Source organism: Myotis nattereri, assembly GCF_964212035.1.
Source record: "Myotis nattereri genome assembly, chromosome: 3".
In the NCBI taxonomy this organism is placed as follows: Eukaryota; Metazoa; Chordata; class Mammalia; order Chiroptera; family Vespertilionidae; genus Myotis; species Myotis nattereri.
Genome location: NC_138077.1, coordinates 165,998,822 through 166,025,781, shown reverse-complemented (window position 1 = coordinate 166,025,781; position 26,960 = coordinate 165,998,822). Strand labels below are relative to the sequence as shown.

The window sequence follows — 26,960 nt, the reverse complement described above, 5'->3', positions numbered from 1 at the left end:
CCCCCAAAGCATTTTATCTCTCTCCCATGGCTTTACAGTCATTTAACAAATTCAACAAATATTTACCAGGCATCTACTATATATCCAGACACTGATCTAGAAGTTAGAGCAGTGAACAAAACAGATAAAAATGCAGCCTTCTGAGAGTTTACATTCTAGTAGGTCAGAGTAGCTTGTAGATGAATCTCATTCTATTAGCATATTAGGCTTGCTGTAAAGGACAAAATCTAATAACTCTTTGTATGTCTGTACCTGATACCTGCACAGAAAATATTTAATTTAGAAAAAAAAATCTTTTTATGTACTTTTTATAAGTATTTTAACTTATGAATTATAACCAAATACAAATGTGATTTCTTATTCACTTGATCTTTAAATTTACCTGCTAATATCATTGTTGCTTAGGTCAAGCCTTTCCAATGATTGCAGTAGTGTAATTTCATCTGGAACAGATTTTAACTTGTTATCCCGGAGGTCTAGCACAAGGATAGAATTCAGATGCTTAAGATGTTCTGCCCCTAACATTTCAATTTGGTTTTCACCTAAATGTAATTCCTACAAAACCAAAGATCAATCATGTATATTTCTGTAATCAATGTTATATTACATAATGAAAATAAAATTGAGATTTTAATTTCAAATCATTGAAAAACACATAGAAAAAACGTAACTTCCTAATCACCAAAGTGCTTAAATTTTCAATTACATTTAAGCTATCTTACAGCTAAAGAAAAATGACAGCAAGAAAATTTTCAAAATTTTTCTAGTAATTTAAAAATAATTAAAGGTCTAACAAAGTTCAAAGTTTACAAAACCAAAGAAGAGAAACGATTTAATAGTTACATTTATAGAATAAAAATACAAATCCAAGAACTATACTGATGAAAGATTAAAGTTTTTTTTGGTTTCTTTTGAGGGGGAGAACGGGAAGGGAAAGAGGAGGGGAGGGGGAGGGGAGAGAAGGGTGGGGAGAGAGAGGGAGCAACAACACATCAATTGGCTGCCTCCCGAACACGCCTCGACCTGGGCCAGGGAACATGGCCAGGAATGCCCTGCAATGCACGTACATGCCCTGGACCGGTAATTGAACCCGAGACCCTGTGGTACATGGACCAATGCTCCAACCACTGAACCACACCGGCCAGGGCAAAAGATTAAAGTTTTAAAACAAATCAGTATAAGTTAAAGTTATTTATCTTGTTATGTTTGTTATTCCACACTTTCAATGATAATTATTATATATAATGATTTCCCATTAACAGTATCTTTTAACATCATGTATTAAATGTTTTTAACACTAACGCATAAAAAAGTATACATAAAAGAAAGCAAAGCATGGCAAATTTAAAAGATAATGTTAATGCTAAATACTTATAGCCAAAAGAAATTAATTTTAAACAGATCTGATCATGATCAGGTAAACGTGAGAGGTGGCACTTACAGAAACAGACACATACACTGGTGTTCCAGGTCTCCCAGAATATGGTCTCCACTTACCATGTTAGCCGCACCATCTACTACTTCTCCAGGTATAAACTGATCAGCAGGTAAAATGGACAAATTTCTATTTTTAAGTTATTTCTTTTAAAAAATGTATACATTACTAATACCATTAATGCATTTAGCCATATTAAAATTCCAAAAACTATTAACACAGGAAAAACATACCACATACAACACATATTTCCAATGTAAAGCAATATTAAAAATTTCATTTTCATAAATAACTTTTGAAAATATATAGTTACTCAATAATCAACTAAATAGTACCTTTAATAATTTACAAGAAGGAAATTCTGGTAAAAAACGTAATTTATTCCTCCGCAAATAAAGCAATTCTAGTGATTCCATGCCAGCCAATTCAGAAGGTATAGATTCCAACAGATTTGAATTACAATCCAAATGCTTTAATCCTGTAATACATATTTAGCAAAAAAATTATTTTAATAGAGAAAAAATATTGGTCTATAATTTTATGTACATTCAAAAAATATATACGTAATCATGAGAAGTTATATATCTGTGCTGTTGTATACTTTTGTAATAATCAAGAATCCTAGAATGCCACTGAATTAAATAAACATGAACTAAGATTTTTTTCATATAACTATGAGAATTGATATTAAAATTGTTTTATAATAGTCCATGTCATTATTGTAACAGATTTTTTAAAACTTTGGTACTCTGTTAAAGTACTCTAAAATGTACAAGGTGTGGCAAAAGTAGGTTTACAGTTGTTCCTATAAAAAATAATACAATAATAAATAATAAACTATTTTGCATACTCACAACTCTAAACCTTTTTTGCCCCACCCTGTTTAAAGTATACATTATGAGATTATTTCCTCCATGCATACTATATGTAAAATTGGATATCAGTAGCTTAGACATATCAGTATTTAAAATAGGGAAATTGACTGTCAAAAAGCCTTGGATTTTTATGTATTCCCTCTTATTCTTCTTCCATACATACTGCCTCTGTCTTTTTTCCATCCTTTCTTCTATTTTTTTTTCTTTAAGTACATGTTTTCTCTCACATCTTAGCTAACACCCTTGACAAGAATTTCTTACTTGCAGCATCTCACTCTTACCTCCTGGACCTTTCTTTCTTAAAAAACAGAACAGGCCCTGACCGGTTTGGCTCAGTGAATAGAGCGTCAGCCTGCAGACGCAAGGGTCCCAGGTTTGATTCCGGTCAAGGGCATGTACCTTGGTTGCGGGCACATACCCAGTAGGGAGTGTGCAGGAGGCAGCTGATCGATGTTTCTCCCTCATCGATGTTTCTGACTCTATCCCCCTCCCTTCCTCTCCGTAAAAAATCAATAAAAATTTTTTTTTTTTTAAAGAAGCTATTGCCGTAACCAGTTTGGCTCAGTGGATAGAGCATCAGCCTGCGGACTGAAAGGTCCCAGGTTCGATTTCGGTCAAGGGCATGTACCTTGGTTGTGGGCACATTCCCCAGTAGGAGGTGTGCAGGAGGCGGCTGATCGATGTTTCTAATTCTCTATCTCTCTCCCTTCCTCTCTGTAAAATCAATATATTTTAAAATAAATAAATAAAATAAAATAAAGAAGCTATCAAACTCATGATGGTAGATATAAGTCTTCCAAAGTTCTAATATTTACTTGATAGCTCAAATTTAAAAAACAAAACAAAAAAACAGAAAACAAAACTGAAAAAAGTAAAGGTCTTCTTTCACTTAAAACTTCAAAATGCAGTTCTCTCCCTAACCCATAATACAGATTCTTCCACTTATAATAGCCACAATTTTCCATAATTCACTCTCAACCCTCTAGTTTGAATAAGCTATATATATTTTACAACATTTCTTTTCCTGTACTGTAAGCCTGTCAATTTTAAAATAATTCAAGACTGAGTTGTTACAATACCTTAGACTGCAGTCTTTTAGTGATTAAAAAGCTAATTTCTTTAATTAAATGTAATAGTACTACTTTCAACTAATAATATAGTACATTATTTGGCTAGAGCATTAAGAAAAATATCACAACCTCATCCACCCCAAATCCAGTAACTTCTATAAACAAAAGTGTGTTTGAAAGTTAGAGGCTGCAGTTTTCACAACTGTTTGCACCTTAAAAGCCCTGATTGAGAATACAAACAGTACATAGTTTAAAGAGTAGTGGGGATGATGGAGTAAGAGGACTCAATCCCTTGCTCTATAATTTACAATAGAATTTCTAGTCTAGGTTTATGAATCTTTAAAATGTAAATAATATGCACATCCCCTAAATGTCAAAACTTTATATGTAAAAGCATTTTGAGTTTTTTAAAAAGCATACAAATGTTAGATATTGTCCTTAGAATCCAGTCATTAATAGTGAAACTACTACTAAATGTCCTAATAATGACAGCTTTAAAGTATTGCTGCTGTGACTGAAGTACAGAAAGCATCTGATCATTAATTATACAGTACTAGAGGCTAATGCACGAAATTCGTGCAAGGGGCTCAGCCCTCACAGCCGTGGTGGCTTGCCTCGGCCCTTGCAGCCCCAGCTTTGTCCAGAAGGTTGTCCGGAAGGTTGTCCAGAAGGATATCCAGAAGATCTTTCGGTTGTCCAGTCTAATTAGCATATTATGGTTTTATTATTATAGATATTAGAAAAATTGCTGTATATTCATCTGTTCCTGTATCTCAAGATATTTCCACTCATATTACGAAAAAAAAAAATGTTTCTTATATACTCACTCCAGATACCATATTTTATGTTTAACTCTACTTCCTAATACCTTTATTGGGAAATGGCAAAGACAAGCAGTCTTAACTGGTATCACAAGTAAAGGCTCCCCTGAAACATCAATTTGATTTATGCAGATTTAATTTATAATTCCTATTATAAATGACAAATAACTATTAAAATAAAATACACAATTTTACAAATTCACCTCCAAATGATCTGTAATCAACTATACAAAATCACTTTTACGATTTCCTTTACAAAACAAGGGTTAAAAAAATGAAGAGGGCTTACATATGATTAGCAGAATAGACTAGATAGTCTACAGCTGATACACACTGTGATCATCAACCAAGAAATAACAGTTTGCCTTTAAACAAAAAAAGCGGTTTAATGATTTTGAACTCTAACTCAAGAATTCTAAGATTAAGTATAGTTATTTGAAAGGTACTTAGAATGTACCTTACGTATTTTTATCCCTTAATATTAGTTCTGTAATACTTTCAATATGATGGTTCAGTGGAAAACTGTAATAGAAGCACTAAATTTTAACATTTTTTTTAAAAAGGATTCATAATTTAGGCAAAACTAGACTATCTCTTGTCATTATTAATTATGAACCACAAGGAGGCTACAGCGATGACATAACCATATGTCATAGACAGAAACACCTATGAGAAGGGAATAACCTCTTAGTGAATACTGAATGAAAGAATGAAAATATAGCACAGTTCAAAACCTAAATTTCTCAGGTATAAAATTTTGTCACAATTTATAATCATATTTTCTTTTCCTTTTTTTTTATATGCCGAAGTATTTTTTGGTGTTGTTAAGGAAGTTGATAGATAATAATGGCCTGGAGAAAAATCTGACTAGTTGTTATTGTTTGCATTTACCACCATATAATCTATTATTTTACTTTTCTGCAAGTATCTGTATTAAAATTTATTTTGATAAAAGTAAGTTTCACCAACTTCAAATATATGTATTTTTTAAAACTGAGATTTACTTTTCATTCCACTTATTTCTGCTGGCAAATTCTTCAGTTGATTACTGGAAAGATTGAGTCGCACCAGACTGGATAGAGAAGAAAAACTAGCAGGAACAGTTGTAAGACAATTATTTGAAAGATCCTTTAAAAAGAGAAATACAGAATGAATGAATGAACAATAAAAATAAATAAATTATCCCTAAGGGTATTCCAGAATTATGCACGAATTGAAACATTTTTAAAATATATAAACATATATATTTCTGAGGGTATTTTTTAACCCTCCTTCACTGATAATTTCACAAATCATCATTCATTACCTCAATATTTTGTGGGCCCTCTAGGTGCCCAATAATGTAGCAGAGAGATCAGAATAAATTCTGACTTCAGAAACAGTTTATAAAATGTGAGTCATGCTGTACTATGTATCCTATTTTCAATAAGAAAAATACATTTGTTTATCCAATATTTATTGATTGACTGTGATAAATAGGGCAAACTATGGGTAAACCGTAATACGAAATGAAATATAACTTTGCAAGAAAGAAATATTCTTGGGGGGGGGGGGGGCTAAAGCTGAAAATATGGCCATTTTAATTTTTGAGGAAAAAATATTCCCTCTTGATTTTCTGCTGACCTCAGTAAGTCTGCTTTGACTAAGTCTAGAAGTCCACTACACTACTACAGTATTCATTCATTCAAGCTTGCCTAATTAATCTTTATACCACAATGTTTCTTTTAGTCATTGTTTCTGTTTTTTCTTTAAACAATTACACAAGAACTTTCTTTTTGAAACTCCCTTTAAAAGACAATGTTATAAAACAAATAATTCTTCTTATGATATTTGAATTCGGTGTAAGTACTCCATTAGCTTTCAGGAAACTGTTAGGTAGGTCCAATAGTAACAATGAATAGAAAAAAAAATAACTTAAAGGAAATTCTCTCTGAAGACTTTCAACTAGTCTAAAATTAAACAATTGTATTCTGTAATTCTAAATAAATCAAGAAGATACAAAAAGGTAAAAAATGCATTAAAAGTACAGTACTGTTATACTGTAAACAATAGGAAAATAACATATCACCGTAATCTATAACATACAACATAATAATCTACAACTCCAATACTCTAAACTCTAAGAATTAATAGATTACTAATAAATAAATATTGTATAATATTAAAAGTTACTGACACTAAATGCAATGTAGTATTCTGGATTGGATCCTGGAACAGAAAGAAGAACATTAGTGGAAAACTGGAAAAATCTTAATAAAATCTATAGCTTAGTTAGTAATACTGTACCAATATTAATTTCTTACTTTTTACAAATGTCCTATGGTTATGTAATATGCCAACATTAAGGAAATCTGGGTGAAGGGAATACAGGAACTCTGTACTCTCTTTATATTCCTACTAGTGGCCTGGTGCACGGATTCATGCACATTGAAAGGAAATTAATTAGAAGAAAGATTTGTGCAGTAATTATGTTACTGCAAAAATTAAATGTTATAATAGTATATGTAATATAGTATTATAAAATTAACACACACATGCGATAGGCGCCAAGAGCTTTGTATGTATCGAGCATGCCCAAGACAACGTTTATTTTTAAACTGCCAGTGTGCGTCATATGTACCAGATGGTCAGTTGGACGGTCAGTCGGTCGATCACTTAACTATATATATATGTATGTGTATATATATATATATATATATTCTAAAATTATTCCAAATAAAAAGCTTAAAATAAAAGTTCCTACTAGAGAAAAGATATTGTCTTCACAAATTCATTTTAAATAAACAAAATCAACTAATTACTAAAAAAGTTAAACATTTAATTATTGTAGTTATTAAATTAGATCTAAAATTTAATTATATATCTAAATAGGTATTTATACTGCCAATTCTTCAGTAAATATTTATTTAGTACCATTATACAAAGTTAGTTCTTACCTAACTAAGAAATATTACCAGTGTAAATAATTACAGATGCTTACACTTTTAACTAGGGGCCCGGTGCACGAAATTCGTGCACTGGGTGTGAGGGGGGGGGAGGGAGTATCCCTCAGCCCAGCCTGCCCCCTCTCACATACTGGGAGCCCTCAGGCGTTGACCCCCATCACCCTCCAATCGCAGGATCGGCCCCTTGCCCAGGCCTGACACCTCTGACAGAGGCGTCAGGCCTGGGCAGGAGACCCTCAATTCCCCCCATCACTGGTTCTGCCCCCAGCCCAGGCCTGATGCCTGTGGCCCAGGCATCAGGCCTGGACAAGGGACCCCCAGACCCCTCCGATTGCTGGCTCTGCCCCTTGCCCAGGCCTGATGCCTCGGCCAGAGGCGTAGACCCCCATCACCCTCGGATAGCCTGATCGGCCCCTTGCCCAGGCCTGACGCCTCCGCCAGAGGTGTCAGGCTTGGACAGGGGACCCCCATCTCCCCCCGATCACTGGCTCTGGCCCCCGCCCAGGCCTGAGGCCTCTGGCCCAGGAATCATGCCTGGGCAGGGAAACCCCATCTCCCTCTAATCGCTTGCTCCACCCCCTGCCCAAGCCTGACGCCTCTGACCCAGGCTTCAGGCCTGGGCAAGGGGACCATCATATCCCCCCAATCCCCGGCTCCGCCCCCCACCCAAGCCTGATGCCTCTGGCCCAGGCATCAGGCCTGGGCAGGGGACCCCCAGCCTCCCGCCCAGGCCTGATGCCTCAGCCAGAAGAGTTGACCCTCATCACCCTCCGATCACCAATCACCGGATCGGCCCCTTGACCAGGCCTGAGGCCTCCGGCAGAGGTGTCAGGCCTGGGCAGGGGACCCCCAGCTTCCCGCGGTTGCAGGCTCCGCCCCTGCCCAGGCCTAATACCTCTGGCCTAGGCAACTGGCCCGGGCAGCGGGGACCCACAGCTGCAGCGGCCCCGCGATCGTGGGCTTCGCTTTAGGCCCAGGCCAGGGACCCCTAGCTCCTGGGACTGCCAGCTTCGACCATGCCCAGCTCCCATCGCTGGCTCCACCCCTACTTCCTGCTATCACTGGCCAGGGCGGCAAAGGCGCCTGATTCTCCGATCATGGCTGGGGGGCAGGGCAAAGGCTGCCCCAGGGCCGCCTTTGCCCTGCCCCCCAGCTCTTAGCTCCCCCCTGGGTTTCAGATCACTGTCAGTGGCAGGGGGCTTCTTACTGCTTTCCCTTCCGCCTCCCTGCATTGTGCCTACATATGCAAATTAACCGCCATCTTGTTGGCAGTTAACTGCCAATCTTAGTTGGCAGTTAATTTGCATATAGCCCTGATTAGCCAATGAAAAGGGTAGCGTCGTACGCCAATTACCATTTTTCTCTTTTATTAGTGTAGATGTTTTAATATATTGTTGCTCACATTATGGTTTATTGGATACTGAATCCTTAACACAATTCTCACTGAAACATCCTTTCATTATGCTACCTGTAATCCAGGAACCTATTCAAAGAAATAACTGGGAACTGCTGTAGTTTATCACGTTTTTTTCCTACTATAGACTCTTAAAAAAAATTCAATTGCTCCCCTTTTCCATTAAATTCCTAAGAAAAGCCCTTCTTTCCCTCCTTTGTCATTCACTTTATCTACCTAACTTTCCAAACCTTATTTCCAATCTAACTAGATTGACAGTGATACTAAAGGAATGGTTGAAGAGTGTGTATTTTGATTTCAAACACTAGAGGAGATAATGGGATATATCAAGAAAGATGTTTTTACAGAAAAAAAAAATAGAAGTGAAAGAAGTAATTTTCCCTAAGAAATAAACTTTGAGGCTAAAATAACATAAATTAGTTTTCCAAACATGTAAGAGGGAAAAGAACAAAAACATAATACTGAATTACTATGTGGGGTAGAGATTATTAGAACATCTGATCTAATATAGCTAATGTCTTTCTGATGGGATACCTTACAGTGGAATGTTATTCCTTCAGTGGTAAAGTGGAGGGATAAATACACTTTGGAGTCAAACTGACTTATGTTAAAATCCTGAATTCCTTACTTATTAGTTGAATGACTTCCAATAAGTTGCTTCTTTTTTATAAGCCTAGTTTCTTTTTTATAAGCCTAGTTTCTTATCTGTATTAGGGGATAAAACTATCTACCTTGCCATGTAAAGCACAAAACAAAGTGCCCATTGTTTTTAAAATACATAATAATATGATTAAAATAATATTTCTATTGCTTTACAGTTATCTCTTAAGATGTGACACAGATGTAATAAAAATTTTGCCAGATTATGTTGCAATTTTAAAGAATAGAGCAAAAAGGCAGGCCTTTAAGGGGTTACCTGGGTAATCAGAGGACAGGAAGGCTATAAGGCCTATAAAGGAGGAAGTGGAACGGGTATAGAAAAGGGAATTGGTATATGCTCAAAACACCTTTCCTCTAATTTGCTAAGCCATAAAAGCCACTGAATAACAAAGTGATTCTCATCACCCCTTTCCCAAACTCTATTCCTAAATTAAAACCTAAGGTGATTTCATAGGAAAACAAGAAAAACAAATTTACAATTACTAATTTAATGATCTAATCGAAATGCATAGTTTCTGGTAACCTAATCATATGATCAGTTGCCCATTTCCTCATGATTTTAATCATACATAAAGATTCCAGCCTAATGAAAAATGTGATCAGTCCCAAATTATATAAAAATTGAAAAATCACAACTTACCAAATCTTCTAAATTGAACAGTTGTTCAAATCCCTCTGGTATAGAAGTTAGTTCATTATGCTGGAGATACAGGCCCTTCAGGTTTCTTAGATTTGTAATTTCTTCAGGGAGTATCTTCAGTTTGTTATGGCTATTAATAAAATAAATGCCTAATCATCAGTTGACAACTTATTAAATATTTATAAAGGTTTTTTTATGCTGACCAACTACATGAACTCATTAAAAACATGAAATATGTTTACTAATATTAAAGTTATCAAGCTTCATATCCTAAAGTAATCAAATTGAGGGTTTCAATGGAAAACAACAAAGAAATAAAAGATTATTAACCAAATAATTTGTAAACTTTTGATTGCTGCCTTATAATCAACTCTTAATTTTACATATAGTGTGAAAGGATACATTGGATTCTTACTACTTTATACTGCACCTGAGTTTCAGAATTTTTACAAAGATGTGCACACACACACACACACTACAATGCAGCACATCTTACATGGGGGTTATGTTTTAAAGTTATCGCCCAAGACAAAAATAGTTGTTTCTGTCTGAGGACCTGGCATGTCCATTTGAATGTAATATAAAACTCCACTCTTCTTTGTACCTAGTTTTAACATTTCAGCTCAGTCCTTCTATAGAGACACTTGGCTTACTGGTTTAAGATAAGTCCCAAGTCACCGAGGATGACACGCTCCCGGATAATTAAGAGATGGCTTAGGTTGTTCCCAACTAATAGTTGATTTACCTCAACTATTCACTTGGGAATTCCACTCTCTTTTCACGCCACATACAATTATTCAACAGATAATGGAGAAATGTATAATGGGGTAACTAACAATAACCTTAAGTTATATTAAAATAGAACTAGTTGAAATAAAAATGCCAAAAGGTGTTCTAAAATAAGAACCATTGAAAATTGTGAGAAACTGGTTACTACTGTTGGTTATATAATCAAAATCTTTGTATATTTGATGGGGAGCTAGTTGAGCAGAATAATTCTAGCTATGTACTTCCTCCATTTCTTTTCATCATTTATTTCCTCCTTCCTAATGTTCATACTCTGAAGCTAAAACTAAAGCCACATGCCCTCGATTCTCCCTCACTCTTCCTCTCAACCCAACCTAGTCTTGCTTTTGCAGGCCACACCCATGCCTTGACTTGTAAGGGGAAGTTCTAATATAGTTCTAAACAATTAGCACCTTTTTTGTGTATAAATAATTTTGTTGATTTATGGTGATTTTAAAGTTTTCACCAGATGAGGACTGTCGTTTGAGGTACTGTTTTTCCTCAAACCAGTTAACATACCTTCAGAAAACTGACACTTGGCTATAAACTATTGTTAGACGGATCTGTAACAATATCTATTTTATAAATCTTAGTTTGCAAACTATGTTTTGAATACTTACACCTTTTTTTTTCCTCCTAAATGAATGCTTCCCTAATCCTTTTTCTCCTAATATATGTGTGTGTGTGTGTGTGTGTGTGTGTGTGTGTGTGTGTGTGTGTATATATATATATATATATATATATATATATATATGGTAGATGGTTATTCTTTCTTGAATGTCTGGATGTGCAATGAAGAGCCTTGGCTGCCTGGCCTCTCAGACATCTGTCAATGAGTACCAGAAGCATTTTCACACAATCCTAGGAGTCCCCAGAAAACATTAAAAACCACTAATATCAAAACCACCAAATTTTTCATCATTAATGAAAGAACTGTTTTCAATTTATTCCTATTGCTTAACATTTAGATATTTTTATATCAAAATAACTTAAAACTTCAGATATCAACAAAGAGGTTTTCTAAAATAACCACATAAAATTGTTTCATAAAACAAATTTTTTAATTCCCACGGGAAGATATGTTTTATTGATTTTCAGAGAAAGAAGGGGGGGGGGGGAGAGAAAAAACATCTATCAGTTGCCTCCCACAAGCTCCAGAAGGGATCGAACCCAAAACCTAGTTATGTGCCCTGACCAGGAATTGAACCCCCAACCTTTTTTGGTGTACAGGATGACACGCCAACAAACCGAGCCACCAAGCCAGGGCAAAACAAAAGTATTTTTAAAAAATCAACTGGCCTTGAATCTGTAAAACCAGAAAGTATATAGACAATTCTAAAACAAAAAATAAAAATAACCTGAGAATTAAAACTTACCATTCTTATTCTGCTTTAACCACTTTCTAAGGTAATACAAAAATACTTTCTAGTGTTAGAAAAAAATTTTTTTTAATATATCTTTATTGATTTCAGAGAGGAAGGGAGAGGGAGAAACATCAATGAGAATCACCAATTGGCTGCCTCCTGTACGCCCCCTACTGGGGATTGAGCCCAAAACCCAGGCATGTGTCCTTGACCGGGATCGAACCTGGGACCATTCAGTCTGCAGGCCAACGTTCTATCCACTGAACCAAACTGGCTAGGGCTAGCAAAACATTTTTAAAAATATCAGGTAGACAGCGGTGGTGGTTAAAGGGGAGGCAGAGGGGGGATTGAGCAAAAAAGAAAAGAAAGAGAGAGAATTCATGGACATGGACAACAGTGTGGTGATTGCGGAGGGGGGTGTAGGAAGAGGGCATAGAGGGGATACACAGTGATGGAAAAAATAAAATATAAGTACTCTTTTAAAAAATAAGTTTAAATTTTACCTGACATTAAGTTTCTGAAGATTTTCTAATTCTCTTATAGCAGAAGGAAGGGATATCAGCTGATTGTCATGTATCTAAAAGTTATTAAAAGAGTCAATATCTTAATCTTATAATTAACCATATATTAGCTTTGCCATTGTACAAAATTCTTCAACAATAATCCCGTTCTTCTAATTCAATAGAATCGAGTTGAGTATTGGAAATTTGTTCTGTGTATAGAAGAGGAAAAGGAGTTTGAAATTGATCAAACTGCTGTTCAGATATCATGAAGTTACATCATCACTATTAAAAATTACAATTAAAAAAGAACTTTACCTCACTGATTGGGATTTCAATCTCAAATGAGAGATGGGAGGGTTAGAAACTAACAATAATCCTCTGATGGCATGATTTATGTCAACATATATAAAAATAAATGAGAAGTGGGTGAGGGACTTCTCTCACGGTTTCAAAGAATCATATTGTTTTCATGGTACCAGGAACCTAAGCCAATCCATTCATTTTACAAATAAAGAAAAAAAAAAACTTCTCGAAAACCAAGATGGCAGCATAGGTAAACACCGGAGTTTGCTGCCTCGAACAACCACTTCAAAAATACAACTAAAAGACATAACGGACATCATTCAGAACCACAGGAAGGCTGGCTGAGTGGAAATTCTACAACTAGAAGGAAAGAGAAAAGCATACCGAGACTCAGAGGAGGTGCGGTGCGGAAGTAAAATACAAAGGTGTGGAGGTGCATGCGGAGCGGGCTGGCGGCTGAGGACACGATTGTCTTTTTCAATCGGGAGGGAGTCTCAGGCTATGAGCTCCAGTTCCAGGCGAGTCTCTGGGGACCGAGACTCAGACGGGAGAAATGGGACTGTCTGGCATCGGTCGGAACTTGAGGGCAGCTTCCTCTCGGAGGCACACGCAGCAACTGCCAGGACCTCTGAAGGCAGGACTGAGAGCAGCCATACTGCTCGCTCCACCCGTTCTGTTGATCCCCTGAGACCCCGTCCCACCCAAGCCATGCACGGATTCTTTTGCATATGAAAGGCCCAGCCCTTTGTAATTTGAAAATAACTTAACAAACTGCAGCTGCCCCAAGGCCCCAGGGCAACTTGCATTGCTTTACAGCTGGCTTCTGCTGGGTAGCCTAAGGCAGAGGCTAGATTAGCACCTTCTCAGATCCAAGAGCCAGTGTACCCAGTGGTCAGAGTGGGACCATCCAATTACAACTCCTCAGATCCATAAGGGAGACACTCAGGGGGCAGACTCAGTGACCACCAAAGCCCCACTGAAGCAAGTCTTGCCCCATAAGGGTGTCTTCAGCACAGAAGTTCTCCCACCATAGACACAGCTGATTCTCACAGCCAATTGGCCTGGAGGTCAAATCCTCCCAGTGTTACCTACAACAATCAAGGCTTAACTACAACAAGACTGTGCACAAAGCCCACAAGGGGGTGCACCAAGAGTGTCCACCTCAGATAACTGGGGAGGCTGAGCCACTGGGCCCTATAGGACACTTAGCACAGAAAGCCACTTTATCGACACAGTGAAGCATAAAAAAATACGGAGACAAAGAAACAGGTCACAAATGACAGAAATGGAGGAAAGCAAACTACTGGATATAGAGTTCAAAATCACACTTTTAAGGTTTTTCAAAAATTTTCTAGAAACCGCCGATAAACTTAATGAGACCCTCAAGAAATCTAGTGAGACCCTCAATGTTGTGATAAAGGACCAACTAGAAATTAAGCATACACTGACTGAAATAAATATTATACAGACTCCCAACAGCAGACCAGAGGAGCGCAAGAATCAAGTCAAAGATTTGAAATACGAAGAAGCAAAAAACACCCAACCAGAAAAGCAAAATGAAAAAAGAATCCCAAAATACGAAGATAGTGTAAGGAGCCTCTGGGACACCTTCAAGCGTACCAACATCCGAATTATAGGGGTGCCAGAAGAAGAGAGAGGGCAAGATATTGAAAACCTATTTGAAGAAATAATGACAAAAAACTTCCCCTACCTGGTCAAAGAAATAGACTTACAACTCCAGTAAGCGCAGAGAACCCCAAACAAAAGGAACCCAAAGAGGACCACACCAAGACACATCATAATTAAAATGCCAAGAGCAAAAGACAAAGAGAGAATCCTAAAAGCAGCAAGAGAAAGAAAGTCAGTTACCTACAAGGGAGTACCCACACGACTGTCAGCTGATTTCTCAACAGAAACCATGCAAGCCAGAAGGGAGTGGCAAGAAATATTCAAAGTGATGAATACCAAGAACCTACAACCAAGATTACTTTATCCAGCAAAGCTATCATTCAGAATTGAACGTCAGATAAAGAGCTCCACAGATAAGAAAAAGCTAAAGGAGTTCATCACCTCCAAACCAGTATTATATGAAATGCTGAAAGGTATCCTTTAAGAAGAGGAAGAAGAAGAAAAAGGTAAAGATACAAATTATGAACAAATACACATCTATCAACAAGTGAATCTAAAAATCAAGTGAATAATCTGATGAATAGAAAAAAAAAAAAACTTCTCTAGAAATCTGACTAGATCCAACTTTTCATATATGAATTGGAAGATAGTTGACGTTCCTAAGTTAAGGACATTAAAAGTGTGTACATTGTGAAATAAACTATTCACGCTTTATCACATGACATGGCAACTAGAGACTAAAACATAGTCTAAACTAAATAAACACACAAAAGTATAAGTTCAATAACTGAAGTCAATGCTGAAAGTTATATAAAAAATTTAATCTTAAGTGCAGTTGATCCTTAAACAACATGGGTTTGAACTGTACGGTTTCACTTATACACAGATTTTTTTTCCAGTAAACACTGTAAATGTATTTTTTCTTCCTTATGATTTTAACATTTTCTTTTCTCTAGCTTAATTTATATGGTATGTAATACATATAACGTGATCAGTATATGTTAATCTACTGTTTATGTTATCGGTAAGGCTTCTGGTCAACAGTAGGCTATTAGCAATTAAGGTTCTGGGGAGTCAAAAGTCATACATGGATTTTCAACTGTGCAGAGACTGGAGTCCCTAATCCCTGCATTTTTCATAGTCAACTGTATTTGCTTTAATGTCCAGAATAATAATGATATTACAAATTATAGCAATAGAAAAATATGAGTAGCAGCAACCACTTGTTAAATACCGATTCTGTTTATAAAACAATGTTTACAATTAGGTAGTAGTATCAGTCCTAGTTTACAGATGTGGAAAATGAGACACCAACAGGTAACTTTCCCAAGTTTACACAGCTAACAAATGGCAGTGCCAAAATCTGCAGCGTGATGTTCTGACTCTACACTCCTAACCATTATGTTATGTCTAATGATAATTTGTTATTCTTCCTTGTGTTTTACCAAGTGAAATGGGTTTTCTGCTCATCAAAGCCTAAATTTAAATTAGAGTCTCTTCACCTAAGGACCGAAATTTATAATCAGTCAACTTACATCAAGAACAGTGAGTGCAGGTAGGAGTCGGAGGTCATCTGTAAGTGACTGAAGTTTATTGTTGGATATTATTAATTTGGTCAAATCCGTCTGTTCCCACCATCGCTCGGTAGCACTGAATGAAAGATTCTGATTAGCTTCCTCAGGGATATCCACATTTATTCTCCAGACACACTGAGGTACTATTTCCAACACAACCAGACCCAAAAAGAAGGACATAAAACAAGCAGTTAGATACTAAGTGACATACTTTTATAACAGCTATTCAGTTTACCTACTGAAAAGCAATTGCTGAAACATTTAAATAAAAGAAAAAAATACTTCAAATAAGTCAAGTAACAATGAATTGTAACTAGATTAGAGTAAAAGTTGATTTTATTAAAAAACAATGTGATATGTATTTTACCTATTATACCTCACTTTTATCTTTATCTAACTATATATACTATACATGAAATCTGCATAGCACCTAATAGAGAGAAAGGAGGGATTCTACCATTAAGCTAACAGAGTAACAGAGAGCATGAAAATTAACACTTATAAGGTAATGTTATAAATTTCATAACACAAGTGTGTATTAAGTCTGAGAAAGCACTGGTATTAACAATAATAGCTAATAATCTACACTAATAAAAGAGAAACATGGTAATTGGCGTACGACCGCTACCCTTTTCATTGGCTAATCAGCGAGATATGCAAATTAACTGTCAACCAAGATGGCGGCCGGCAGCCAGGCAGCTTGAAACTAACATGAGGCTTGCTTGCCTCAGTGATGGAGGCTCGTTGGAGGAAACCAACGTTCCCCCCTGTCCCCGCCTGCAGCTGCAGGCCTCTGAGCGGGCAGTTTAAGAAACATTGTAACAAATACCGCCAGACTTCAGCCAGCAGATTCGCAACATTGTCAGCAAAGGCCAGTAATCTACTTTCAGCCTTGGAGGCCTAAGAGCTGGAGCCAAGCCTTAAGGTAAAGCTGGCCCAGAATAAAAAAAAAGAAAAGAAAAAAAGGAGCGGTTGGGAACTTCAGTCACTCCCAGCCTGAAAACAGCCCTCAGCCCCTCACCCAGACTGGCCAGGCACCCCAGTGGGGACCCCCACCCTGATCCAGGACACCCTTCAGGGCAAACCAGCGGCCCCACCCATGCACCAGGCCTCTATTCTATATAGTAAAAGGGTAATATGCCTCCCGGCACCGGGATCAGCGTGACAGGGGGCAGCGCCCAAACCCCCTGATCGCCCTGCGGCTCTGTGTGTGACAGGGGGCGGGGCCCCAACCCCCTGAGCAGCCCTGCTCTGTGCCTGATAGGGGGGAGCTCCCCAAACCCCCACCCCCCACGGGGCCCTGCTCTGTGTGTGATGGGGTAGAGCCATAACCTCCCCATCAGCCCTGCCCCGAGTGTGAGAGTGGCGGCACCCCAACCCCCTGATTGGCCCTGCTATGAGCCCGACCAGGGGCTGCACCTAGGGATTGGGCCTGCCCTCTGCCACCCGGGAGCAGGCCTAAGCCAGCAGGTCGTTATCTCCCGAGGGGTTCCAGACTGCGAGAGGGCACAGGCCGGGCTGAGGGACACCCCCTCCCCCCTGAGTGCACAAATTTTTGTGCACCAGGCCTCTAGTAATAATAATAATAAATAAGATGTACAAATAACAGGCAATTTTCTAACATACTAACTCATTTAAATCTCATAACAACTCTGTGAGGTAGATGCTAATACTATTCTAGTTCATAGAAGAGAAAAATGGGACACAAAGATCATTAGACTTTACCCAGGATTATACAGCTAGTAAACACCAGAGATGGGATTTAAACCTTGGCAAAACTATATAGTCTTGCCTCTCAGTGAATTGGAAGGCATACCTGTTTCTGGTAGCTGCTAATTTACCTGACATATTCAACAGAAATGATAACATATGTCCATACAAAGACTGTACTTGAAAGTTCATGCAATTTTATTCATAATAGCCAAAAACTAGAAAAAACTCAAATGTCTTTCAATAAGTGAATGGATGATTATCTATCTATATATACAAAGTCTATATATATAAAAGCCGAAGTGACTGGTTGACCGTTCAACCGGTAGCTATGACGGGCAGTGACCACCAAGGGGCAGACACTCAACGCAGGAGCTGCCCCCTGGTGGTCAGTGTGCTCCCACAGCAAGAGTGCTGCTCAGCTGACCAATGGGCACCAGACACTGGGCTCATGGCTGGCGAACACAGCAGTGGCAGTACTAGCCTCTCCCACAGACACTCCTGCACGCCCCTTTCCCATCCGGACCAGGACTGGGACTGCAATGCGACTGACTGGGCGCAAGCCTGCGGCCACTTCTTGCTCATGGGCACAGCGGTATCACCCTAGGAGAGGTGCACGGAGACCACAGTAGAGCAGCAGTGAGCCTACCGAGCAGTGGTGGCAGCACAGCAGGGCCGGGATGAGCAGGAGTGGTGCCCCGGTCCCAGCTCGGGCTCCTCCCCGGCTCGGGCTCTTCCAGGGCCACCTGCCGCTTTGCACACTACTACATCCCTCAGGGGTATACATATAAAAGCCGAAGTGACTGGTTGACCTACATCAGGGGATGTAGGACTGCCGGTTTCGGCCAATCCCCGCAGGCCAAGGGACCCCACCAGTGCATGAATTCATGCACTGGGTCTCTATTTTAAAAATAAAAAGAATGAGTCTCGAAAAGCAAAATAATCAAAACAAAAAAAAACAGAATGCTAAGCAAAAGAAGCCTAAAACAAAAAAAGCAGAAATGTATAATTCCATTTAAATGAAATTCTGGAAGAAGCTAATATATATTTGTGTGGAGCACTGGGTTAGATTGACAGCAAAGGGGCATAAGAGAACTTTGAAGTGTTGGAAATGTTCTATAACTTGATTGTGGTAGTGGTTAAACAATTATACATCTGCCAAAACTCATCGAACTATATACTTAAAATGGGTGCACACACTGTTTGTAAATTACACCCCAATAACATTAACTTGAAATAAAAAAAGGTGCCAATTTTTAAAATCCAGATAATGTAATATATGAAAGTAACCGTGTGTGTGTGTGTGTGTGTGTCTAATAAACAAATATCCACATGTATGCGTGTGTATATATAAAGGAGAAAAGAAAAGACTTGGAGTATAACAAAAATTTATTATTTAACAACTGCAATCCTATATAATAAAAGCCTAATATGCAAATTGTCCCCTTGGGTGGTCATTCGACCGGGAGTTCAACCGCTCGCTATGATGTGTGCTAACCACCAGAGGGCAGTGTAGAACATGGCGGGCATCGGTGATGCGCTGCGACCTCTCATTGGCTACCTGGGGGTGGGGGTGATGGGGACGGAGGGGCGGTGAAAATGCAGGGTGTCCACCGAGCTCACTCCCACTCCCCCTGCTACCCTACCATGGACGCCAGCGCTTGCGTGCTGGGGAAGCTCAGGTGCTCAGGTACCGAGCGCCCGCAAGGAGCCCACTGCACCCACTTCTAGGTGAGCCGAGCCACAGCCACAAGGACTACAGGGGCCAGTCGGGTTCCCCATGGGTTCTCGCAGGAGCCAGTCTGAGAGGCTGGCTGGGAGAGAGCGCGCTGCCCGCCTGGCTTCCATGCAGTGCTGCCAGGCCCAGAGGCCCACGCTGTACCCCAGCCCATGGCATCTGGCCATGCTCACCGCATCTGTGTGGGGACTCAGGCGCCGTGACACAGAAGGAGGGGGACGCATGGGGGGTCCAGGAGCCCAGGTGCTGCCAGGGCCCAGAGGTCAGATGGTACCTGCCCTTCCACGCCAGACGCTTGTGCTTCAATCACCGCCCAGGCCTAGGGACCACACCAGTGCATGAATTTTGTGCACCAGGTCTCTAGTTCTTAATAAATAAATTTGAATAAAGCTCATGTTAAAGTGCTTATGTGACTATGAATTGTTCTAGGTGTCACTCTGCTTCCTTGGTACCTACCTAGTACCGTATCTGGAAGAAACATAGATAGTATACAACAAATGCTGTTTAAATAAGTATGTGGCACTTCCCATTGCCTCTCTGACCTGGGACCTCTGAACAGAGCCTTACAGGAAGCAGAGGAGTGAGCCTGTCAGGGATAAAGGAAATTTTTCCAAGCTTTGGGAAAACGAAGTGTATATGCATGTTGTTTTAAAATACTTGTATTCCCATAGATTAAAAGCTTTACCGGGTAGAGCAGAGATTTTAGGTCATATACCCTTTCATTCATTCAGCATGATTTCTTGGTCTACTCTACACATGCATGGCACACACAAAAAAGCAATCATTAGAAGGAAAGTGGAAAGTTTTAATACCAGATAGCCTAAAACCTGACAATAAATAGAGGAAATCATTACTGGAAGAATGATCCACTGTCTCCTTCCCCACCTCCCACTACCTTCCAGATAGTCGGGAGAGCATCTGGCTATTTATTCTTCACTCATGGTATCCAAATTGGTGATTGTTGAGCTTTTATTCGGTTTATCAGGATGGCCCCAAATTCACTCTGTAGGGCATCTATCCTGATCCGCAATTTGGGAAATATGCTCGTGATTCCTTGTATTTTAGGACAGCTCAGGTGCACAAAGGAAAGTGTCTTGTCAGGGAACAGCGGCATGCAGAAAGTTCACAAAGGAGCTGATAAAGTGCAGAATTTTAGGTCAAATTAAAAGGAGGGAAATGAGGGCCAAAGCAACAAAGCATTTGCCCATCATGTGATAGCTAATTTAGTCACACATTAGGTCGTTTATCTCACAGACTGTGGGAATCCCGGAAGGCATCCCGTTTAAATGTTGGCCCATTCCCATCAGGGTCCCTTCACCACACATTCTGAAGAGAGCGTCGGAACCGAACCGGGCTGACCGAGCCAATGGGAGTGCGATGAGTACCTCGATGAAAGCCACGGGGTCCTGGCCAGAAGCGTTAGGCAAAGGTGGCCAAAGCCAAGCCAGAGGAAAGGGAGGTGGCCCGGAACGAGGGCTTTCTGACAGGACGCAAATCGGGTCGCACCCTGGACCTTACCTTCGCTGAGGTTCCGCCCCGACAGGTTTAACTGGCCGCTCTTCCTCGCCGCCTTTAGCAGCCCCTGGGGCACGGAGGCACCGCAGTCTCCCCTTTCAGCTCTGAAACCCGCTCGGGGATCCCGCTCCGCGAGCCCTCTCAGACGCGACATGTTCCCACCCCGAGTCCCGAAGCAGAGAGCCCTGCGCGTGACGCTCAAAGGCGCCGCCACCTTCGGCCCCGCCCTCCCGGGAGCGCGCGCGCTCGGGGCGCGGGGCCTTCCGCTCTTGGCGTCGCGGCCTCGATGACGTCACTGTCCGTGACTGGAGCTGGAGGACAGAGGAGCCCTTCCCGTTGCCGGCGCCAGCCTGGTCTCTTGGAATTACTTCGCTCAAGTAAGTGTGTGTAAGCGGCCGAGGAAGGACTTGAGGATGTATTGTGTGCAGTGTTCCCGCGATGCCCTCCTTCTTCTCGGTGCCCCCGCCGTGGCCAGGGTGGCGGGAAAGAATAACCTTTTCTGCTTCCTCCTTCTGGCCTGTACTGAACGTGGGCCTTGAGTAAAACTTGAGACCTGGGCGCGGTCTGCCGCCTAGCTGGACCCTAGCCTGTTTGTCGCTGTGGTGGCGCCAAATCTCCGCCCGGCCTAGAAAAGAAAGCTGGTTTCTGTTCTTCCGGACTGTATTCTCTGATTCCCAGAGTTGGTGTGCCTGGCCCGCTGTTGTATGGAGTTCATAGGCCAGCATCGGAAGTAGTGTGAGGTGGAAGGGTTGGCCACAGGGAGAGGAGGGGGACAGGCTTAGTAACTGTTTTCCCGGGAATCGTGTGGAGGCGCAAGCTTTAGCAGAGCGGAAACGGCTTGGAAGCCCGGAGATACGAGTTCGAATCCCAGCTGCTTCTGTATCTTACCAGCGATGTGGCTGTAGGCAATTTACTTGATCTCTTTTTAAAGCTCACTTTTTAAAACTTAATCTAGAAAGAATAATTTTGTATCTATTTGACTTTTAAAATAATTAAGTGAAGCTAACGTTTTCAATATTGAGCGCTTAGTGAAGGAGGGGACTCCAATCCAGAATAGAAAAGGATTTTTTAAAAAAATATTTTTATTGATTGTAGAGAGGAAGGGAGAGGGAGAGGGAGAGAGAGAAACACCAGAGATGAGAGAGAGTCATTGATCGGCCGCCTCCTGCCCGCCCACACGAGGGATCGCGCCGGCCGGCAGCCGGGCATGTGCCCTGACCGGGAATCAGACCGTGAGCTCCCGGTTCATAGGTCGTCGCTCAGCCACGCCTGCCGGGCAAAGGACAATTTTGTTCAGTTAGGTCGGTTTTCCTGGAAAGTTAGTTTCTGTCTGAAATGTACAACTTTATTAATTAAAGAAATAAGAACTCATCATCTTTAGACTTTTCTTTTGCCTTCAGAAGTGACTTTGTTTTGAAAAGCATATACCGGGAAATGCCCTCCTGAGCCCCATCAACTCGGCGGGAGATCGGTGGGATGTTTGAAAGGTAGAATGACAAAATCTGCAGCACAAACAGTTTTGCCCGAGTCCTGGTTCTTGCTACCTCTGATAGTCGGTTTTTAACCCCCTCTCGCTTTTTTTCTTTTTAGTTCTGTAGAGCCCTGTACACTAAGAGTGAACAGCAGAAAAGTACCAGTATTTACACTACCAAGCAAGAAAAGAGTGGGTTTTGCCCAGCCGATGTGGCACAGTGGTTGAGTGTGGACCTGTGAACTCAGGAGGTTGTGAGTTCGATTCAGGTCAGAGCACGTGCCCAGGTTGGGGGCTTGACCCCCACTAGGGAGCCTGCAGGAGTCAGCCTTGATGTCCCTCTCATCATGGATATTTCTCTCTCTCTTATCCTTCTCTTTATAAAATCAATTTTTTTAAATGAGTTTTAAAGCAAGAACGATAGCAGATTATGCAAGGTCACTAATGAGATCTCCCCTCCCTCCAGTTTGTCTTGACGATTTGATTATAGCAACCTTATTAATATTAAGCCTTTACTTCGTGCCAGGCTCAGTGCTAATAATACCTCTCTTTGCTATCTCTTTTTTAGCACAATGACCAATTTGCAGATGAAGAAATTGATGCTAAAAGGGATTAAGAAATTTATATATAAGGTCACAAGTTTCTATAAGTTCTATGGCCAAGAACTTGAACCTAGATCTCTTTCCTAAACCTTTCTTGTTAATCATTATTATTCGGTTAGTGGCTTTTATTTCATCATTTTCAACTTGCTTTTTAGTCTGGACCCATTTTAAGGGACCCTTCAAATATGTTTTAGGAGACATACATTTGTTAGAGAAAACCGTTTTTCTCTTCTGTAGGATTGAACCTACCTTTGAAGGATGAATTGTTCAAGTAGCAAATTTTACAATAGCCACCCTTCTCCCTACAATAAGTTCTTCAGCATTGCTTTAAATAACATGCAAGGTATAATTTGTTCATTTATTGTGCTTCTACTTGAAGTTAAGTATTTCATTATTGGTATTTAATTTGCTCTGACCGGGGATTGAACTGCAACCTTGGCTTATCTAGGTGGTGACACTCTAACCAACTGAGCTACCGTCAGAGCACATTGTTGCATTTTGTTTAAGAGAAGCACAGCCTGTTTAATGGAAAAGTACTTGTGAAAAATCCAAGTGACTTACATTTTTAGTAAACAATAGGTATAAAGTGACATGTAAAAATTGTACTAGAATGTATTCACAGTATCACTAGTATTGCATCTGAAGCAAGTGCAAATGGATGAAAATTATTTCCTCATGCAATTTGGAAAATTACATGTTCTATCAATTGTATTACTTTAGGAAAAATGCATTACAAATTTTTAAAAACTCAGCCCTTTTTCAACATGAGCATATTTGTTGAAAAATATTCATAAGTTAAAGTACTTGGTTTTTTTAAAAAAACAGATTATTAAAACAATATGGGCCAAAACCGGTTTGGCTCAGTGGATAGAGCGTCGGCTTGCGGACTGAAGGGTCCCAGGTTCGATTCCGGTCAGGGGCATGTACCTGGGTTGCGGGCACATCCCCAGTGGGAGGTGTGCAGGAGGCAGCTGATCGATGTTTCTCTCTCATCGGTGTTTCTAACTCTCTGTCACTCTCCCTTCCTCTCTGTAAAAAATCAATAAAATATATTTAAAAAAAAAAAACAATATGGATATCTCCTTTATGAGTTTGTTTGCTTTTAAAAAAAAAACAGATTATTAAAATAATCTGGAGACTCCTGCATAGCTACCTTTTGCAACAAAATTTGTCTAGCTATAATTGACTCATTTTTTTAAAGTAATGGAAGGTTTCACTCTTCTAACTTATTTGCTAAATTAAAAAAAGAAAGTGAAGAAACCAAAAATATATTGAGTCTAAGAATTACATTGACCGAAAAAAAATGTTTTGTTTCATAAGGGAAAATAAGACTATTATCAAAGTAAGAGTAGCTTATCTCCACCATTAAAATTTAATGACATTTTCAAACATGGCTGTGTTACTCTTATGAACATTACTACATTTGTTTTCCATTCAGCTCCATAACTGCCAACTTTTAAAAGTAGCAAAAAATGCTGTATTATTTCTTTGAAGACATATATATTTTGCATTTGTAATCATGGTTTCAAATGTGGCTTTGATGTGTATTTTGTTCCTATTGGAGTTTGTGGCAATTTTTTTTTTATAGAGACAGTGCATTTTATTTTAGGTTATTCATTTGTGTATTTTTTGTTTCCAGTGCTTCTCTTTCTTGTTTTTGACTCATAAAGTAGTGATCTTACTCTAGGAGGTTTAATATTTTATTCAAATGTTGAGTGATACAGTTCTCTCTACTTTCAATACAAAAGAATTTTAGCCCACCAGCTTTAGGAAAATATTTTCATTTTCCTTTTTTTTTTTAATATATTTTATTGATTTTTTACAGAGAGGAAGGGAAAGAGATAGAGAGTTAGAAACATCGATCAGCTGCCTCCTGCACATCTACTGGGGATGTGCCCGCAACCCAGGTACATGCCCTTGACCGGAATCAAACCTGGGACCCTTCAGTCCACAGGCCGACGCTCTATCCACTGAGCCAATCCTGTTTCGGCTCATTTTCCTTTTATAAAAAGGTTTTTACATGCTAGTGTTTTAAACATGAAGAAAAGTGGAAGAATTACTTCAAAATATTTTTCTTTTCATCCTAATTTCAGTTTTCTTTTTTTGGTTTGTTTTTTTTATTGGGAAAAAAAAAAAGCCGAAATCAGTTTGGTTGTAAAGCACTTTTATGTCATTAAATAAAAACATTATGGTATCATTTATAGTTTTTTTCTCAAATCAGCTGAAAATGCTTCCCATTATTCCAGTGAGTCTTACTCCTAAACTTAATAGCTGTTTGTTTTCTTGCTCATTTTTCAAGATTAATGTATTCTGTGACCTAAAGTCTTAATATTAATTGTATAGGATTTATGAGTTTGTTTGCTTTAAAATAGTAAAGTAATACAGAGAGAAAATTAGGGTACCAAACCCTAGAACAGTGGTTCTCAACCTATGGGTCGCAACCCCTTTGGGGGTCGAATGACCCTCTCACAGGGGTCACCTAAGACCATCAGAAAACACATATATAATTAAATATTGTTTACAGTAGCAAAATTAAAGTTATGAAGTAGCAATGAAAATAATTTTATGGTTGGGGGTCACCACAACATGAGGAACTGTATTAAAGGGTCGTGTCATTAGGAAGGTTGAGAACCACTGCCCTAGAAGGTACTTCATAGTACCATTCTATCTCTGTTTTAAACACATACAAAACCACTACCAGCCGAAACCGGTTTGGCTCAGTGGATAGAGCGTCGGCCTGCAGACTGAAAGGTCCCAGGTTCGATTCCGGTCAAGGGCATGTACCTTGGTTGCGGGCGCATCCCCGGTGGGGAGTGTGCAGGAGGCAGCTGGTCGATGTTTCTCTCTCATCGATGTTTCTAGCTCTCTATCTCTCTCCCTTCCTCTCTGTAAAAACTCAATAAAATATATTAAAAAAAAAAAAAACCACTACCAAATAAATCTGTTTAAAAATTAGTTTAATTAAAATCCACTAAATTAGAATTTGACTTTATATCACCCCCTGCCAATAGCTTTGTCCTATTGGATTCAACTTGCAACCTCATTTGCTCAGTACTTCTGAAAGAGAGTGACATTGCCCCCCTGGAGTGGCTCGGTTGGTTGAGCATTGTCACTGTTGGATTCCTGGTCAGGGCACATGCCTGGATTGTGCAGGAGGCAATGGATCATGTTTCTTTCTCACTTCTCTCCCTCTCCTTCCCCCTCCCCCTCCCCCTCTCCCTCCCTCCTTCCCCCCTCTCTGTTCCTCTCTAAAAAAAATTAAATAACATTTTTTTAAAGTGACATAAATGATTATACATGGCATATATTGTTCTATATGAGGAAAGCTCCTTAACTGTCTGTCTTATGAAGACAAGCTATGGTCCCTGAGATTATTTTTAGTGTCAACTTAAGTTGATAAGGAAGGAAAATGTGGATAATTTGACAGCTATTGACAATCACAATCAGATTTTTACTTAAAAAATGGATACTCAAATTTTGAGTTGGAATATTTATACTCACAAATACAATTGATATAAATTCCAGTTTAATTTTTTTCTACATCAATTTTTCTTAATCCTTTAAAATATCACAATTAAATTTAGAAGATACCATCTTTGGCGTGTTGAAATACTAGTGAACATTTAAATACTTGGCCTACAATGCAAATCTTCGAACCCAGCTTTACTCTTCTTATTTCTAAAGATATGTGTTTTGCACTCATCACTAAATTTACAGTTAATATAGCTTTGACTTTTTTCATTTTAGAGATGCTAAACTTTTTGCTTTTCTTTTAACTTGTCATTTCCTTAGGAAGTTACCTTTCTACTATCTCTTCCCTCCTTCAAAATAATTATTTGATCAATGTCTCCACATGCTTTAGACTTCAGTTTGAGCAAATTGTGGCTTGAAACTAACTCATAGTT

The 26,960-nt window shown here is 39.4% G+C and overlaps 2 protein-coding genes across 7 annotated transcripts in view; one reads left to right on the top strand and one right to left on the bottom strand.

The window, feature by feature from the left end:
* The window catches only part of LRRC40 (leucine rich repeat containing 40), a 55,850-nt gene extending 34,702 nt beyond the window's left edge, over nt 1-21,148 (bottom strand). The window contains exons 1-7 of the mRNA XM_081085904.1: nt 20,986-21,148; nt 15,981-16,162; nt 12,514-12,587; nt 9,861-9,990; nt 5,206-5,329; nt 1,771-1,913; nt 383-555 (exon numbers count right to left, since the gene is read on the bottom strand). Coding sequence (XP_080942030.1) covers nt 383-555; nt 1,771-1,913; nt 5,206-5,329; nt 9,861-9,990; nt 12,514-12,587; nt 15,981-16,162; nt 20,986-21,136 — 977 coding nt within the window. The 5' untranslated portion in view covers nt 21,137-21,148. The remainder of the gene's footprint in view (nt 1-382; nt 556-1,770; nt 1,914-5,205; nt 5,330-9,860; nt 9,991-12,513; nt 12,588-15,980; nt 16,163-20,985) is intronic.
* Nucleotides 21,149-21,267: 119 nt separating this feature from the next.
* The window catches only part of SRSF11 (serine and arginine rich splicing factor 11), a 50,823-nt gene continuing 45,130 nt past the window's right edge, over nt 21,268-26,960 (top strand). For 4 of the 6 annotated variants that reach the window (XM_081085901.1, XM_081085899.1, XM_081085898.1 and 1 more), the window contains exon 1: nt 21,285-21,359. Coding sequence is in view for 2 of the 6 variants with exons in the window: in XM_081085900.1 (XP_080942026.1) it covers nt 21,269-21,359 (91 nt within the window). In the remaining 4 variants the exon portion in view is untranslated. Of the gene's footprint in view, nt 21,360-26,960 lie in introns of all 6 variants that reach the window. The other 2 variants (XM_081085900.1, XM_081085897.1) reach the window with 1 other exon arrangement.